The following is a 17,128-nucleotide window of genomic DNA, read 5'->3' as shown; positions in this document are numbered from 1 at the left end:
CTGAGGGGAACCTCATTACCTATACTGAGGGACTACTTATACTAGGGGGATACCTCTTACCACTTATGCTAGAGAAGGACACTTATACTGGGGAGACATCTCTAACTACATATACTGGGAGGGCAATGTAAACATGGGTCTACTTATACTGGGTGAACTACCTCTGGCTACCTATACTAGGGTGCTGCTTCTGGTTACCTTTACTTGGGGGTTAACTCTAGCAGCCTATACTGGGGAGACTTGTATCATTGCAAGAAAATAGGCTGTTATTATGGGACAAGGTGGTTTGATGGGGTAAGGGGGGGGGGGGCACAATTTCAGTGTTTGCCATAGGTGCTATGTCACCCAGATACGCCCCTGGTGTGTCGAGGATGAGTGTGAGGGGTATGTGGGTGATCTCTGTGGGTATGCGCACTTTAGCTCCTCCCCACAATGCAGGTACACCAATGTAACATGTTAGTTTGACACTTTGATCAGAGAGGCCTAATCAAAGTGTCAAACTATATCTGATGGCAACACCAGAGCCAGATCATCTACAAGCCAAACCTAGGCAGTTGTCTAAGGCCTGGAGAGAGTCTAGGGGCCTGGGGGAGGCTAACCACCATCAAATCTGAGGGCTGGTGCACACCTAGAAGCGCGAGTGTAATCGCAAATGCTCAGCGTTTTTAGGAGTGATTTTCTTTCTTTCTTTATTTTACTAGTGATGGTCATGCCTAAGAGAACTCATGGAGAAGCATGTGATCAGTTTGGTCAAGTAATAGAAATGCAAGTGTCTGATTTGCTAGAGCTAAAGCAGGATGTGATCACAGCAAATCAGGACCTTACAAATCTATCAGCTGATCAAACACATCACTTGCTTCTCCATCAGTTCTACTAGGCATGACCATCGCTATTGTTTAAAGGACATTTCCAGGATGAAGAAAAAGTAAAAATCTACTTATCTGGAGCTTCCTCCAGCCCCTGGCAGCCATCCTGTGCCCTTGCCGCAGCTCCTCTCCCCGTCGGTGGCCCGGAGTCCCATCCAGTACAAGAGGCCTTCTTGCGTTCCAGCGCGCGGCTCACAAAGTCACGCTGATGTCATCCGCCTGCGCCGTCCAGTCCGGATGACATCAGTGCGACTCAGTGAGCTGCATGGTGAAGCACAAGCAGATGCCAACCGGGGAGGGGGAGGGGGGGGGGTATTGGTCGGCATCTACACCGGAGGGGACCAGGAGCCACCGGAGCTGCAGCGAGTGCACAGGTCGGCTGCCAAGGGCTGGAGGAAGCCCCAGTTAAGTAGATTTTTACTTCTTATTTATCCTGGACCTTCCCTTCAACTTACTTTTTTTTTCTAAGTGCCAACCTTGAACAATCAAAGGAAAAAAGAGAAAACCCCCAGGGGAAAAACGGAACCATAAAACTTTTACATAATTGCTAACAAAGCCATCCTAAATTTGGCTTGACATCTGTTTTAATAAAACATTCAAGTTTTCTGTGGATTAATACAAACGAGGTTAGTTGCAATATGCTGGTGCTTTATAAATATCAATATTAATAATATAATGTATGAAAACTGGGAACGCAACACAGATGAGTTGAAGTATAAAGACAGCAAAGATTCTGCTTGCATCAATTCCCGAGCTATGCCAGATAGCATTATTTACAAGTCCTCTTCACCCCCGCAAGATCTGACAAATATTTGCTGTGCGGTGGTCATTGGTCAATGTCCATTGTGCGCTTCCTGTGGTAAATAGTACAGGAGGGGGTGTGGGACAGTAAAGGTTATTTGAAGGCAGTTCCAAGCCTTCCTAAATCACTTTGAGACTTGCAGCCCTCATGATGGGGTCCTGGGTGCTGTGTGTGGGACTTGTCCTCCTTCATATCTCCTGGACTGTGGAAGCCAAACTGTGAGTAACTTCAAATATTCATTGCTGATGAATGATCAGCTTACCATTTTTGCTAATGCTAGTTTCTATGTTCTCAGCACTAAATTCATTCTAATTGCTGGGCCAGCCATATTAAAGCAAATCTGTAGGGTCAAAAATTATATCGGGTTCATATCTTTGTGGTTCGTTTTTTTTGTTTGTTTGGTTGTTTGGTTTTTTTGGTCTCTGCAGAAATAATGCCCACCAGATTATATTAAGAGAAATAGTGTGTAACATCAGCATTAGCAAGAGCACCAGACACCCCACATCATTACTGTAGTGTGCAGTACGGAGCCCCTTGTCTTCGGAAAAACTTGGAGACCTGAGTACTTCCGATTCCTTTAGAGGAGACTTGGAGGCTTCTTAGTTTGTGTCACCGCAAATCAGCTATTTCGCACCAAATTGCGTGTTTTTGCGAATTGCATTACAATCAATGGCATGGACTTCTGCGATTAATATCAAACCCCCCATGCATGCTATCTTCACCAAATTTGCTAGGTATGTTTTTGAGAAAATCAATTTAGAGTTGAGCCCCTTTACCCATTTGTTTGGTAAGGGTCAGACATCTGGGAGTCCCGTTATTAAAAGTCAAAAAGTTAAATCAGCTCCCCTACAAAAGTGCAAAGGCTGAGTGAGCTTTCGACCTTTATAAAACTTTGATATATCAAAAGCTATAAAAGATAGAATAATGGTTTTTACAGCATAAATGAGCACAAACACAGCATTATCCAACCATACTACCTGCATATCCCTAGGCTGTGGTATGGGGGTGGGTGATGTTATTGTCTGGGAAAAAAATAAGTGCTTTTAATTTCAAAGTTAAAGCAGCAAAATCTTGATTTTTGTAGCACAATAGGACACAATCGTAGCACTAACCAAACGTCATGGAATTTTTATTTGTTTTATTGTAGGGGGGCAGCTTCAAGGAGCTCCTATAACTTTATGTGTGCAATACGCTCCTGCTGGAAAAGACTATCTCCTAAAAAATATATACAGACACAGGGGCATAACTAGAAATCACTGGGCCCCCTGCAAAAATGTGGATGCCCCCCCCCCCCCCCATAGGTGGCAAATACTTGTAACGGGGCAGCGTTTCACTATGAAATCAGCTTTTCACCAGAAAATAATCGTAAAGTGTGCAACAGCTGGCGGGGATACCGCCGCGGCGGAGAGTGGCATGGACGCCGTCTCCACGTGTCAGCCGACGGCGGTCCCCGCCTCGCTGTTCCACACAGGTCCTTCGGCCACAAACAGGGCATGCATTAAGCGTGCGTGCGCCCGGCGGCAGGACCTTTATGCAGCTAGATGGGGAGTCAGCTGACTTGCTGGTCAGCTGACTCCAGCTAGCTGTCAGGTTGGCTGGGCGGCTGGGTGGCACTGCAGAAGCGCTCCCAGCATATAAGGAGCTAGGTGTCAGTTGCTCCTCGTCTGCTGTCGTGAATACTTAGGTGTAAACGCTCAGACCTTAGCTCAGTTCCTAGGTGTTGATACCAAGGACGTCACACCTCAGTTTAGGATTGGATTGTATATTTACCTGTGTCTTGACTCTGGCTATCCCTGACTACTCTCTTCTCTTATCGATCTTGTACCTCTGCCTATCTGATTCAAAGTTGCCGACCCTGCCTGTTTACCGACTCTAAATCAGCCTTCCGTTCCTGTACTGCTGCCATCTCTCTGTTGCCGAACCTCTGCTTGTCTGACCTTTCTCCCTCCAGTGGAACGTCTCCCACTGGTGGGCTATCTCTGAGGCTTGCCTCTTTTAGACGCTTGCCCTAGCAGATTATTACTGCTAGAGGCTGAGACTCCTCTTCCAGCCCTTTAGAGGATCTCACATACGGGGTTCCCATTCAGAGGTAACCACACCTCTGAGGAATCGCTGTGTGGTGGACATTTCCACGATCTTGTGTTTTGACATTGTCATTATTGTTATCACTGTTTTAGGTGTCCAGAGGTTAGTCATACTTGTATTATTGGTGATTCTGCAGATCATCAATAATCAGGTATATATCTGTATTTTTGGTGATACTGCAGATCACCAATAATCAGATTCTCTCTGTGTGTTGACACCGATCGTTACAGTGCAGAATTTAACCAGAAAATAATTGTAAAGTGGGCAGCATTTCACCAGAAAATAATTGTATAGTGAGCAGCATTTCACCAGAAATCTTAAAGTGGGCAGCATAAGCATTTTGCCAGAAAGAAATTGTAAAGTAGGCAGCATTTCACCAAAAAATAATCGTAAAGTGGGCAGCATTTCACCAGAAAAAAAATCAAAATGTGGGCAGCATTTCACCAGAAACTAATGCACCTGCAAAGAAATTAATTCACTCACCTGACAGAAGTCTCCTCTCCCGGTTGGCCTCTGGCACGCAGCTCGCCCGACGATCCTCCTGCAGCAAATCTCCTGCGCTGACAGGCAGAGAGCAGGGCTACAGGAAGATGGCGCCTGAAGCCCTGTACTGGAGACACAAATAGTCTCCAGTGCAGGGCTTCGGTCGCCATCTTCCCGTAGCCCTGCTCTGCCTCCCTGAAGACTCCCGCAGGCTAAGGTGAGCTGCGGGCTGCGGGGAATTAACTGGTGCGGCGTCTATTAGTTTAACATCTGGGGGGGCCTACAATCGGGCGGCAGCGCTCCCCCGCTCACGGCGCTTCTGCCCCCCCCAAAAAAAAATGACCCTGGGCAGGCCCCAGAGGGACAATGGGCCCCTCTGCGGCTGAAGCGGTTGCATCCCCTATAGTTACGCCCCTGTACAGACAATAGGAACAGCTGAGCTATGGTGAGTACAGTATTAGTCTGATGAACTTGAGAAGGAATATGGTCTACGTATCTATTGCTGCAATGCAGCGTGGGTGGATCAGAAATACCACACCATAGCCAATGCTAACAGAAGTTACCGTAACTTGCAAACTGCTGTAATGTTGCACAAGTGATCTGTGCCAAAGGTTTCTGATAGCATATAGAAAGTCATATATATTGACACAGCCACAGCATCTGTGAAAAAACGTCAGTTAAAAGATTTGAGATTTTCTGCAGCCTTCTTCTCTGTAATGTAATCATTCAAATATTTTCAATGTGGTTGCTTTAACCTCCCTAGCATTCTAGACGAGCTGAGCTCGTCCAGAGACGCCGAAGGTCACCGCTCAGGCCCCGCTGGGCCGATTTGAATAAAAAACAATTTAAACACGCAGCAAGCACTTTGCTTGCTGCGTGTCCTACCCGATCGCCGCTGCTTGCCACTGATCCGCCGCTACCCGCCGTGATACAGGGCCCCTCCCCCAATCAGTGCCAGGCAGCACTGAAGGGTGGATCAGGACTCCCTGTGACGTCACGACGTCGATGACGTCACAATGTTCGTCGCCATGGCGACGGGGGAAGCCCGGACGAGTCTTTGCGCCGGCGGCGATCGGAGGGGTGGGAGGGATGCCGCAGGGAGGGGGGAATCGTGTAGCTAGCGCTAGGCTAGCTACATGATAAAAAAAAAATGTGGGCAGGTTAAGTGGTAATAAAAGCACACAAATGCACTTTGTTAACCTTGCTGGAAATATTGCAGAGTGTCTTGAAGGAGAACTGTAGTGAGAGGTATATGGAGGCTGCCATATTTGTTTCCATTTAAAGAGACTCTGAAGCGAGAATAAATCTCGCTTCAGAGCTCATAGTTAGCAGGGGCATGTGTGCCCCTGCTAAACCGCTGCTATCCCGCGGCTAAACGAGGGTCCCTGACCCCCCGAAATCCCCTCCGAGCAGCAGGGGATCTCTTCCGGACTGAGGCAGGGCTAACCGCCGCAGCCCTGCCCCACGCGCGTCTGTCAGCGCGCATCTCCGCCTCTCCCCCGCCCCTCTCAGTCTTCCTTCACTGAGAGGGGCGGGGGAGAGGCGCGATGCGCCGCTGATAGATGCGCTGAGAGGCAGGGCTGCAGCCGTTAGCCCTGCCTCTAGGAGCAGCAAAATCTACGACCAATTTGGTCGTTGATTTTGCGGGGGGGGGTTGGGGGTGAAGGGACCCCCGTTTAGCCACAGGATAGCGGTGTTTTAGCAGGGGCACGTGTGCCTAAAGATGAGCGTAATGACTTAATTACGATTTCGCGAAATTTCGCGTAATTAGTGTAATTACGATTATGGCCGTAAGTACATAATCGTAATGAAGAAGGATTTTGAGAAATTCCGCGTAAGCGTAATTTTCACGCAATTTTCGCATTACAGTGGGTATCGCGAAATTACGTTTGCCTTGCATGCAACCGTTTGTAAGCGTAGTTACATAACGTAATTTCGCGATAGTTCATGTAACTGTAAGCGTTAATTTTCGCGTCGTTTTTCGCGTTACGCATATAAAATTCGCCATGTAGTGATATTTCGCATCAAAATTCGCCATGCAGACGAAAACGCGAAAAAAAATAAGCTAAATTTCGCGAAAATTAAGCGAACCCGAAATTACGTTATGGTTTAACGCGAAATTACGTTATGAACGAAACGCGAAATTACGCGTTGAAAATTACGCTTACAGTATTTTCAATTACGATTTTAATGGCAATTACGCTACCATAATTTCGCATCGTAATAGCAAATTTCGCATGCGTAATTATAGTAACGCGAAATTTCGAAAATTTCGGCTCAACACTACGTGTGCCCCTGCTAACTATGAGCTCTGAAGCGAGAATTATTCTCGCTTCAGTGTCTCTTTAAGCAATACCAGTTGCCTGGCTATCCTGCTAATCCTCTGCCTCTAATACTTTCAGCCATACACCCTGAACAAGCACGCAGCAGATCAGGTGTTTCTGACAATTATGACAGATCTGACAAGATTAGCTGCATGCTTGTTTCTGGTGTGATTCAGACACTTCTTCAGCCAAATAGACCAGCAGGGCTGCCAGGCAACTGGTATTGCTGAAAAGGAAATAAATATGGCAGCCTCCTTATACCTCTCACTACAGTTCTCCTTTAAAGGACCACTATCATGAAACTAAAATTTAAAATTTTACACATAAATGTATATTTCTACCAGAATAAAATGCACTATAAATGGCCTTTTCCCTATTTCTTTGTCACAGCAAAAAGCTGAGAGATCTGACAGATTTTGAATTGGTGTATTTCCTCATGGGGAATCTCAGTGTTTCCTTTATTCTTCACAAAAGTACTTCCTGGTAAGGATCTATACAAAGATGTCAGTCAGCTTCCCAACTTGTCGGTACACTATTTTGGCAGTTGGAGTGAGCAACTGCAGATCCATCCATCCATCCATCAACTCCCCACCCAAACACACATACAACCCTTTTCACCCCATTTCCAAATAAATATATGTCAGTGCCATGCATGCACTGGGTACTTCTATTTTTGATTATCCTCTTGCGTCCCAGAGATTCATACCCTGCTAGTGACCAGACCATTTTTTACAATTCTGCACTTAACAATACAACGGTTTACTGCTCAGTCATACAACTTAGCACCCAAATGAATTTACCTCAATTCTTCCAACAAATAGTGCTTTCACTTGGTGCCACCAGCCTGCTGCTGCTATGTTTATTTATATTTTTTAATTAACCCTTTCGGGACCAGCTGCCTAACCCCCCTTATGGACCAAGCATCTTACATGCGGGAGGGGGTGTGTGTTTGGGGGGGTCAGGCAGCCAGATCCCTGCTGGGGCTTGCTGGGAATGGTGTCCCCCCCCCGTAGCCAGATGTCCCCCCTTTAGTCAGCAACTTTTACTCACCTCTCAGGCTCCAGTGATGAGCCGCTGTGGAACCCTCCGCTCTGGCTGGCATCTCCGCTCCTACTGCCACTCAGTTCCTGGTTGCGGCTTGATGATGTCATCAAGCCAGGACCCGGCACTAATGTCAGAGCGAGTGGAGATGCCAGCAGGAGCGGAGGGGAGCACTGATCACTGGAGGAATTAGCCCTGAATTTGCATGTATGATGTCCCAAGCTTGCTTAGCAGTTAAGAATTATCACACTATGCATATACAAATGCTTGCTAGTTTGTTAATTGTGTACAAAATCCATTGTGTTGCAGTTGTTTGCAGGTTTCAGTGTTCACTGTTTTTTACTTTTGCAGACACTATGCTGTTATCTTCCCCTCCGAGATTCGCTCACAGCATCCTGAAACGATGTGTCTGCAACTACAAGGAGTTCAAAAGAAGTGTTCAGTATTAATCAGCATACATCTGGATGGAAAGAGCACAACTCTCATGGAAAAGTCCTTTGAGCAGGATGTCACATTCACTTGCAGTCAAATCCAGGTAAAAAGTAAAGTTAACATCTATTTTTAGCAGGAGAGATTCCTTCAGGCACATACCTTATTTAAAGTGAACCTCCAGACTAAAAATCTACTCAGCTGCACTGAAACGGCTTGGTGTTTCTTTAACAGTTTCACAACATCAGAACTTTGTTTTTCTTACCCAAGCCTCATTTCTAGCTGCACAGAAGAAAACTGCCCGGGCATTTTTCCCCTGATGCTGTGCAAAGCATGATGGGATTTCTGATGTTGTTGTTCTCCTTCTGCTGTTTTGGCACAAATATATATTTTTTAATTTTGAATTTGAAATTGGAAGCCTAGTGCGCGCAGCTGGGAGGGGTGATCAGGACACAGGACAGTTGGAACTGTGTCTCATGCTCCCTGTCACCTCCTTTCAACCAAAAAGATGGCTGTCCCCATGAAAAAGATGGCTGCCCCCATGAAATCACAAACATTTGCCTGTTTTTTTAAAACAGGGTGGGTAAGAGATTATATTACCTATCTATTTTAATTAACTTAAACTAATGTAACGTAATGACAGTATGTTTGTTTAGGCTGAAGTTACCCTTTAACCTCCTTGCGACTGCCTAACGCCAGTTAGTGGTTGCAAGGTGGCAGCCCCAGGACCACCTAACGCAGATTGGCGTCAAGTCCTGGGGCGGGGGTTTTGCAGGGGATTGTGCGCGCATCCCTGCTTGAATTACGGAGCTCCGGTCCGTCATCTCCCAGTGGCAAAACCGCCATCTATTTACATTGTACAGCACTGAGATCTATAGCAGTGCTATACTGGGGACAGCCTTGTCACTTGGCTGTCTTCCTGGGAGGCTTAGAGAGTGATCGGCTCTCATAGCTAGGCTGATGTCTATGAGAGCCGATCGCTGGGATTGGTTGGCGTCTATAGGGTCTTTTCAAAAAGACCCTATAGTTTTCGAGAAAATTGATGTTAAAGTTAGAGGGAAAAAATAGCAAAGTCATTGTGCTAAAATGACAGATAATGTATTAACAAGTATATAAATGTATTATTTAAAAAAAAATTAAGATGGGGAGCCCCAGATGCCTGCCCCTCTTGTACCCACTGTCCTCCTCCACCTACCCTGCAAATGTAATGTCTCTCTAACACGTTCGTGAACCAAAATTTGATGTTCCCAACATCACTACTCCTTGGAGGGAAATTTTCATCTTGTATTTAAAATAATTTTTCAGAACTTTGCAATTGAAAAATTACTAAAAAGTCAGTAAAAAAGTACCGATATTATTAAAATTATTCTGACAATTTTCTTGTATGCTGGTGGTTTAAAAATGATTTCATTGACAGGTTGTGAAAATATCACCCAGGAGAAAAAACAGGAGAAAAAAGTGAATTGCGTATGGCCCAGAGAGTGGTTTTAAAACTGCAACTATGACAGTATGATGCAATGTTATAATAAGAAAAAAAAGATACAACTGAAAATAAAAATATGAAACTCTTTTCTTTACTACCAATATTCTATTCATTATCCGCACTACACATACAATTTATTAATTCATTATATCATAAAGGGTTTTTGTTTTTTTTTGCTTAAAAGGATACCCGAGGTGACATGATGAGAGAGATGTGTGTGTACAGTGCCAGGCACACAAATATCTATGCTGTGTTCCTTTTTTTCTTTCTCTGTCTGAAAGAGTTAAACATCAAGTATGTAAGTGGTAGTTTCTGTCTGGGCCGGGACTGGGTCGGATTACAGCGTAACCCTCACTGATAAGGAATTACAACGATAATACACTTTCCTGGCAGAAAATGACTTCCAAAAGCAGGAAAGAGATAGAAAGGGACAATAGTTCATAGATTTTAGTTATGGCATACTTCAATTATTGTGTCATTGAGCAGAAATAATGAAACAGTAAAAACGTAAAATGTAGATTTGAATATAAAATAAAGCATAGAATTACATACATTTGAAAAAGTCGCGAGCTAATTTAGGCGCGACATTAAATACCGATATTACTAGCAATATCGATAAAAAAAAATTAAGTGCAATGTTAAATAACAAAATCGATAAACAAAAAACAGTAAATAATGATTTAATTGTGGTATTACATTTACCGATAATGTTGAACCTAACTATAACCTAACCTCTCCTTACACTCACACAGAACCCTCCCCTGGTGGTGCCTAACCCTAAGACCACCCTGGTGGTGCCTAACCCTAAGACCACCCTGGTGGTGCCTAACCCTAAGATCCCTCTGGTGGTACCTAACCCTAAGACCTCCCTGGTGGTGCCTAATCCTAAGACCCCCCTGGTGGTGCCTATCCCTAAGACCCCCCTGGTGGTGCCAAATCCTAAGACCCCTCTAGTGGTGCCTAACCTTAACACCCCCTTATCCCTGCTAACAATAATACAATACATTTCAATTTAATTGCAGCCACCTGCTAAATAGCGTAACAGCTTTCTATATTATAATAAATAACAATTATGCCCACATATATTGACAAATAACAATTGCGCCCACATATATTAATGAATAACAATTGCGCCCATTTTTGTCTGCGACTTTTTCAACTGCTCCTATAAAATTGTATGTGCAGTGAGTTAACATGCAGAATTATTCTGCAAGGCAACTGACCACTGTGAACAGGGCCTCAGTATGTATTTTTTGGCATCAGGATTACGGATAGTAAAAGCATCAGGCTCAAAATTCAGTGGTTGTTCAAAACTCTGACATTAAATTTACCTGCTTCATTTTGAGTTGTATATCTATTGGTTTGCTTCATTGCTTGTTGTTCAGCCGGCTGCTTTCCATCCAAAAACCTTGATGTTACAGTTGACCTCATGTGGTCATGTTTGTGTTTTCTTGCTTAGATTCCACATCCTGATGAAAATCAAGCAGTGGGGGTGGTGACTGCTTTCATAGGACATGGAGAAGACGGTCAGACTAAAACCACTAAAGTCCTAGTGAAGAAGACGAGGTCCAGTATTCTGGTTCAGACAGACAAAGCTGTGTACAAGCCTGGCCAGACCGGTAATGCCTCAACTAAAAGGGCATTTAAAGCCCATTTCCACAGTATTTGTTATTACAATTCTCTCAGGCCTCTGCTAATTAATAGGGGTGGCCAGAATTGCTGATTTCCAATTCTGCTGAAATTCCAATTTCCACCACCAATGTCGATTACCGATTCCGCAGATTTTCGATTTCTGATTTCATATTTCAATTTTCGAGTAGTCTTTTTCTGGTAATTTTTTTGCATTCTCTGATTGGCCAAATACTTTCACATTGACTGTGAATTCTCTGATTAGTCCAATGCGTCCAAGTTCTGTGACTGGAGTAAAATTACCAAGTGTCATTAATGTGGTATTTCCACAGAAATCCGACTTCCAAGGAGTCTTTTTTGGGGCAATGTTTGCATCCTCTGATTAGCCAAATAGTTCAGAGTTGACTCTGCATTCTTGAATTGGTCCAATGCATCTAGGTTTTGTGATTGAGCTAAAATGACTGAGTTGTGTTAATGTGGTATTTCCGCAGAAATCTGATTTCCGATTTCAGTTTTCCGATTTCCAAGTTCCAATCGGAAATGCTGATTTCCAGTTGGAAATACTGCAGTTTAATCTCCTCAGAATCCTAATGAGCATTCCTTATAATTAACCTGTGTACCCCCATCCTTTCCCAAATACGCCCTAAACTCACCTTTTATAGTCTGCAACATATTACCCTACAGACATGGAACCAACACACCTGTAGAAATATTGACTCTAATCAGCTCCATTCTGACTCCTCCCCTTCTAACAAATCTTGGCATCACATCCCAGAATCCATGCCTCCCATATTGCCACCCAGCTGCCTCATCATATATCAAAGTTATGGTTACCACACTGCTTGGTATACAGTGGAGAAGCACATGGCTGTAATAGCCATGTATACCCTTTAGTAGAAAAGAGAGGAGGTTGGTTGCATGAGTGCTAAACCCCCTCTCAGATGTCTCTCCAGGTGACAGAGCTACTGTGATGATGATGATGATGATGCAATGGTCCCTCTCTAGAAACTGAAGGGGACCTGGCTGTAAGCTCCAGCGCCACAAAGGTTAGACCTATTCTAACCTATGAGGAGATCCTTTACATTTCACAAAGAGGAAGAGTGTAACATGATTTCAGATTGCTGTATACCCTAGAAAATCATATACAGTATAAGCTTGAGTATGTGGCACTACTTTGCACGGTTCTGAACCAGTTCTGAAACATGTCTGATGAAGAAACGTAAAGTTTCGAAAACTTGCAGAGAAATCTTCTACAGTAAGTCATTAAAGGTATCACCTAAACAATGTTTGTCGTTATGTCTTTGGATTTCCTCCATGGCCAATACCGGAGCACATGCAATGATGCAACTGGCCAATCTGATTTTTGTGGAACAATTCTACATTCTCTGTTTGATCCAAAGCTTCCAAGTTCTGTGATTGGGATAAAATGACTGAGTTGTGGTAAATCAGGTTTCTGCAGAATACCGATTTCCCATTGCCAATTTCCAATCGGAAATGCGGCAATTTCAATTCTGTGAAATCCGAATGAGCATCTCTACTCATGTGAGGTTTGGAAGGACATGAAGATGTGGAGATGTGGAGATGGCATTGAGACCAGTGGTGCGCCGAAATTTTGATTTCGCATCGAAATTCGCAATTAGGCATCGTAACCGTAATGTGAAACTTCAGAGAAAATCGTAATTCATTTCGCATGTAATAGTAATATTTCATAATTTTGCGCAATTTTGTACTGGTTTTGGCAGATAATAGCAAAGCCCTCATACCTGCTATTGCTTCCAAAATTGTTACATATGTTAAGGAGTGGGTACATGTCAAAAGTAGATATTTTAAAAAGAGACCTTGTCATTTTTTAAAGAGTTTAAAAACCATTTTTTCTTAGCACTTTTAAAATCGATTTTCTGAAAAACTACAAGGTCTTTTTGGAAAATTATTTTTTTCACTTGTACCAAGTGCAATGTAGCCATGTAGCAATTTTTGTGTCAATAGCATGTATGGGGGCTTTGCTATTCCCTTTTAAAGTCGACATGAAATTACACGAAAATTTCACGAAATTTTATGTGAAATTACGAATAACCATATGAAATCAAATGAATGTACAAATCGTAATTAGATATAGGCATAATTGCGAAAATTTACACGAAATCATCACTAATTGAGACAGTCAGGAACTTCTTCAGTAGCTCATTTCCTCTGTATTTGTCTTCTGCAGTGAAATTCAGAGTGATGTCCCTCGATGAGGATCTTCATCCGCAAAACATATTGGTAAGTGGAATCATATAGTAATAATTAACCTCTTGCCGACCCAGGACCGCCTAACGCCGATTGCCGTAAAGTCCTGAGGCCAGCTAATGCACGCATCTCCTGCTTGGGGGGTGGAGCTCCACCCCACCTTCGGTCTCAGAGTCGCTATTGCCGGTCGGGAGACTGTTAGACGGCGTGATCGCCGTCTATTTACATGTACAGCACTGCGATCGGCAGCAGCGCTGTACTAGGGACAGCCGTGTGACATGGCTGTCCCCCTGGGGGACAAGAGAGCGATCGGCTCTCATAGGCAGAAGCCAATGACAGCCGATCGCCGTAATTGGCTGGCTGTGGGGAGGGAGGGAAGTTATTTAAAGAAACAGTGTTTTTTTATTAAAAACACTAACAATAAATATTTATAAAAAAATAAATAAACATGGGGGAGCGATCAGACCCCACCAACAGAGAGCTCTGTTGGTGGGGAGAAAAGGGGGGGGGCCTTAAAGCTGCAGTGGCCTATTTTACTAAAAATGGCCTGGTCACTAGGGGGGTTTAGCACTGCGGTTCTTAAGAGGTTAAGGGTAACATAATGAATATTGTTCTGTAAAGCTGTAGAGCTACAACCTCACTGGCCAAATGTTTTGGACACTTACTTTCTCTCTTCAAATACCATAAATTCTTACACAACTCTAGAAAAAAGGTTTGTGCCTTAATGGGAATCGGAACTGGGAAACCTATAGAGGCTGCCATATTTATTTCCTTTTAATCAATACCAGTTTCCTGGCAGTCCTGCTGCTTATTGTAGCTGCAGTAGTGTCTGAATCACACACCTGAAACAAGCATGTGATAAAGGCAGTCAGACTTCAGTTAGAAACATCCGACCTGCATGCTTGTTCATGCTGTATGGCTAAAATGTATTAGTGGTAGAGGACCAGCAGGACAGCCAGGCAACTGGTATTGTTTAAAAGAAAATAAATATGTCAGCCTCCATGTCCCTCTAACTTTGGGTATCCTTTAATGTAATATTAACCCTCCTGGCGGTTTAAAAAAATCCGCCAGGGGGCAGCAAAGTAGTGTTTTTAAATTTTTTTTTTTCATGTAGCGAGACAAAGTCATCGACGTCGTGACGTCAAAGGGGACTCCCATCCACTCCACAGCGCTGCCTGGCACTGATTGGCCAGGCAGCGCACGGGGTCTGAGGGGGGGGGCGGCCGCGGCGCAAGGAATAGCGGCGGATCGGCGGGTAGCGGCGGCGATCGGATGCTACACGCAGCTAGCACTTTGCTAGTAGCAAAAAAAAAATTATGCAAATCGGCCCAGCGGGGCCTGAGCGGTGCCTCCCGGCGGCATAGCCCGTGCTCAGCACGGGCTTACTGCCAGGGAGGTTAATAGATCAAATATGTCCTAAACCTCTAATTCTTCCCTTTTCAAATAATGGAGCAGTAATACATCATTGATTTTCAAGGAAACCACAGTATATACACCATATACAACAGCTCTAATGGCTCTGCACTTGTGTGTGTTGTGATAGCTGTGAAATCCTTTTCTTCTGGATGCTCCACTCGCTTCCTGGGTAGAAATATGCACGAGGCCATGATTCATTCACCAGCATTAAAATCTCACCTGCTCCAGCTGCCCTCAGTCTCGTCTTTTGCTTCCCCACGAGCCCCTGGTGGCAGAGAAGCAGTGAACAAGACCGGAAAAAGCTGGACAGTCGCAGCATCTGGAGCAGGTGAGACTTGAATGCATGGGCACTGGTGGGGCACATTTATATTTGGGAGACAGCCGTCAGGGGTTAGTCAAATACTTGATTGCTATGCTTGTTGCGGCACCAATTATTTATTTGATAAAATGATTGCATCAGATGGTCAATAGGGCTTCAAAATCGATAGATGTATGGCTACTTTAAGACCCTGAGACATCTTCACACTGTAGATTGGAAGCAGCAGTGCGGCCTGCACACCACACCGCCAAAACTAGGCCTCCAGGGATTATCACGTCAGTATGTGTTAATCCCTGCCTGGCATCCGGCCAACAGGAAGTGATGCTCACTTCCTTTTGGGCAATCGATGACGTGCAAGTAAGCATATTTCAACTCTGAAAACTGTGGCAAGGTTTTTAAAGGCATGCATATTACCATAGACTTACATGGCTACTGGTCTGATGCAGATCTCTGCAAGAGCCGCACAGCAACTTAACTTTGGATGTGTGTTAGATAGGGCACTTCAAGGGTAGCGTACCGCAACATGGGGAATGTGAACCCTCCCATGGACTTTCATTGCCTGGGGGTGTGGTGTGGTAATCTGGCAAGATTAGCAACATGCTTGTTCCAGGTGTGGGATTCAAACACAACTGATGCCAGAAAGATGTTTACAAGGAAATATATATGGCAGGCTCCATATACATCTCACTTCAGGTTTCCTTTAAGTGATGTTACTTAAAACAAATGCAAAGCCAAATATCATGAATATAATGTTCAGACAAATTTGTAAACTTCTTTCTTTTTTCTTTACAGTTACCAGTCGTAGAACTACAGGTAAAATAAAAAATAAAAAACCTTCTCTATCCCTCTCTTTCTCACATAATATTGGGGGAAACCCACAAGTTTTGCTTTATCATCTAACATGTAGAAATTATTTTTGAGGTTTTTGTGTCCATTCAAGTGTAGCCATTTGTTTTAAAATATCAGTTAAAAGTTTCAGAAGAACTCCACCAAGTAGGGATGATCATGAGAACAAATGTTTCCGAGTTTATGCAGGATTATGTAAATTTTTATGCAAATATATGTAGCTTGCAAATAGACCACTCCCACCCAGGTTTAAATTGATTGATCCATTTCCAATCTGCAAATATTAGCTGGGCAAAATGGCAACTATTGCAAACACTGAATCCCCCCCCCCCCAATTACAGAGTTTAAAATGCCCCTGTAACATAAATGTGGCATGTGGGGTGGCAGGGTGAGAGCATTTGGGTACTGGTTGAGTTGGGGGGCTTAGAGCATCTGAGTGCTGGATGAGGTGAGCATGTGAAAACATCTGAGTGCTAGCTGGGGTGGGAGGGAGGGCACATCTGGGTGCTGACTGGGGAGAGCACCTCCGGGGGCTAGCTGGGGTAGGAGGATGGGCACATCTGGGTGCTGGCTGCGGTGGTAGGGTGGAAACATATGGGTGCTGACTGGGGTGGAAGGGTGAGCACATCTGAGTGCTGGCTGATGTGGGTTGGTGGGAGCATCTGGGTGCTGGCTGAGGTGGGCATTCAAAAACATCTAGTTGCTGACTAGGGTGGGAGGGTGGTCCCATCTGGGTGCTGGATGGGGAGAGCACATTGGGGTGCTGACTGGGGTGGGAGGGAAGGATTATATGGTTGCTGGCTGGAGTGGAGGGTAGGAACATATGGGTGCAGGCTGGGGTGAGCACATCTGGGTGCTGGCTGGGGTGTGAGGGAATACATGGGTGCTGGCTGGGGTGGGAACATATGGGTGCTTGCTGGGGTGGGAGGGTATGGGTGCTGCCTGGGGTGGGAGGGTATCAAAATATGGGTGCTGGCTGGGGATGGAGGGTGAGCACATCTAGGAGCTGGCTGAGGTTGGAGGGTGGCAACATCTGGGTGCTGGCTGGGTGAGCACATCTGGGTGCTGGCTGGGGTGGGAACATCTGGGTGCTGGCTGGGGTGAGCACATCTGGGTGCTGGCTGGGATGGGAGAGTGGGTACATCTGGGTGCTGACTGGGGCGGGCATCTTCCATT

The 17,128-nt window shown here is 44.7% G+C and overlaps 1 protein-coding gene across 1 annotated transcript in view; it reads left to right on the top strand.

The window, feature by feature from the left end:
* Positions 1-1,785: 1,785 nt before the first annotated feature.
* LOC137535755 (alpha-2-macroglobulin-like) overlaps positions 1,786-17,128 on the top strand; it is a 150,786-nt gene continuing 135,443 nt past the window's right edge. Inside the window, exons 1-5 of the mRNA XM_068257633.1 lie at positions 1,786-1,886; positions 7,953-8,136; positions 10,973-11,132; positions 13,352-13,404; positions 15,899-15,919. Coding sequence (XP_068113734.1) covers positions 1,816-1,886; positions 7,953-8,136; positions 10,973-11,132; positions 13,352-13,404; positions 15,899-15,919 — 489 coding nt within the window. The 5' untranslated portion in view covers positions 1,786-1,815. The remainder of the gene's footprint in view (positions 1,887-7,952; positions 8,137-10,972; positions 11,133-13,351; positions 13,405-15,898; positions 15,920-17,128) is intronic.

This window comes from Hyperolius riggenbachi, chromosome 10, assembly GCF_040937935.1.
Source record: "Hyperolius riggenbachi isolate aHypRig1 chromosome 10, aHypRig1.pri, whole genome shotgun sequence".
NCBI lineage: Eukaryota > Metazoa > Chordata > Amphibia > Anura > Hyperoliidae > Hyperolius > Hyperolius riggenbachi.
The sequence above is the reverse complement of the archived record's forward strand: the minus strand, read 5'-3'. Positions and strand labels throughout refer to the sequence as shown.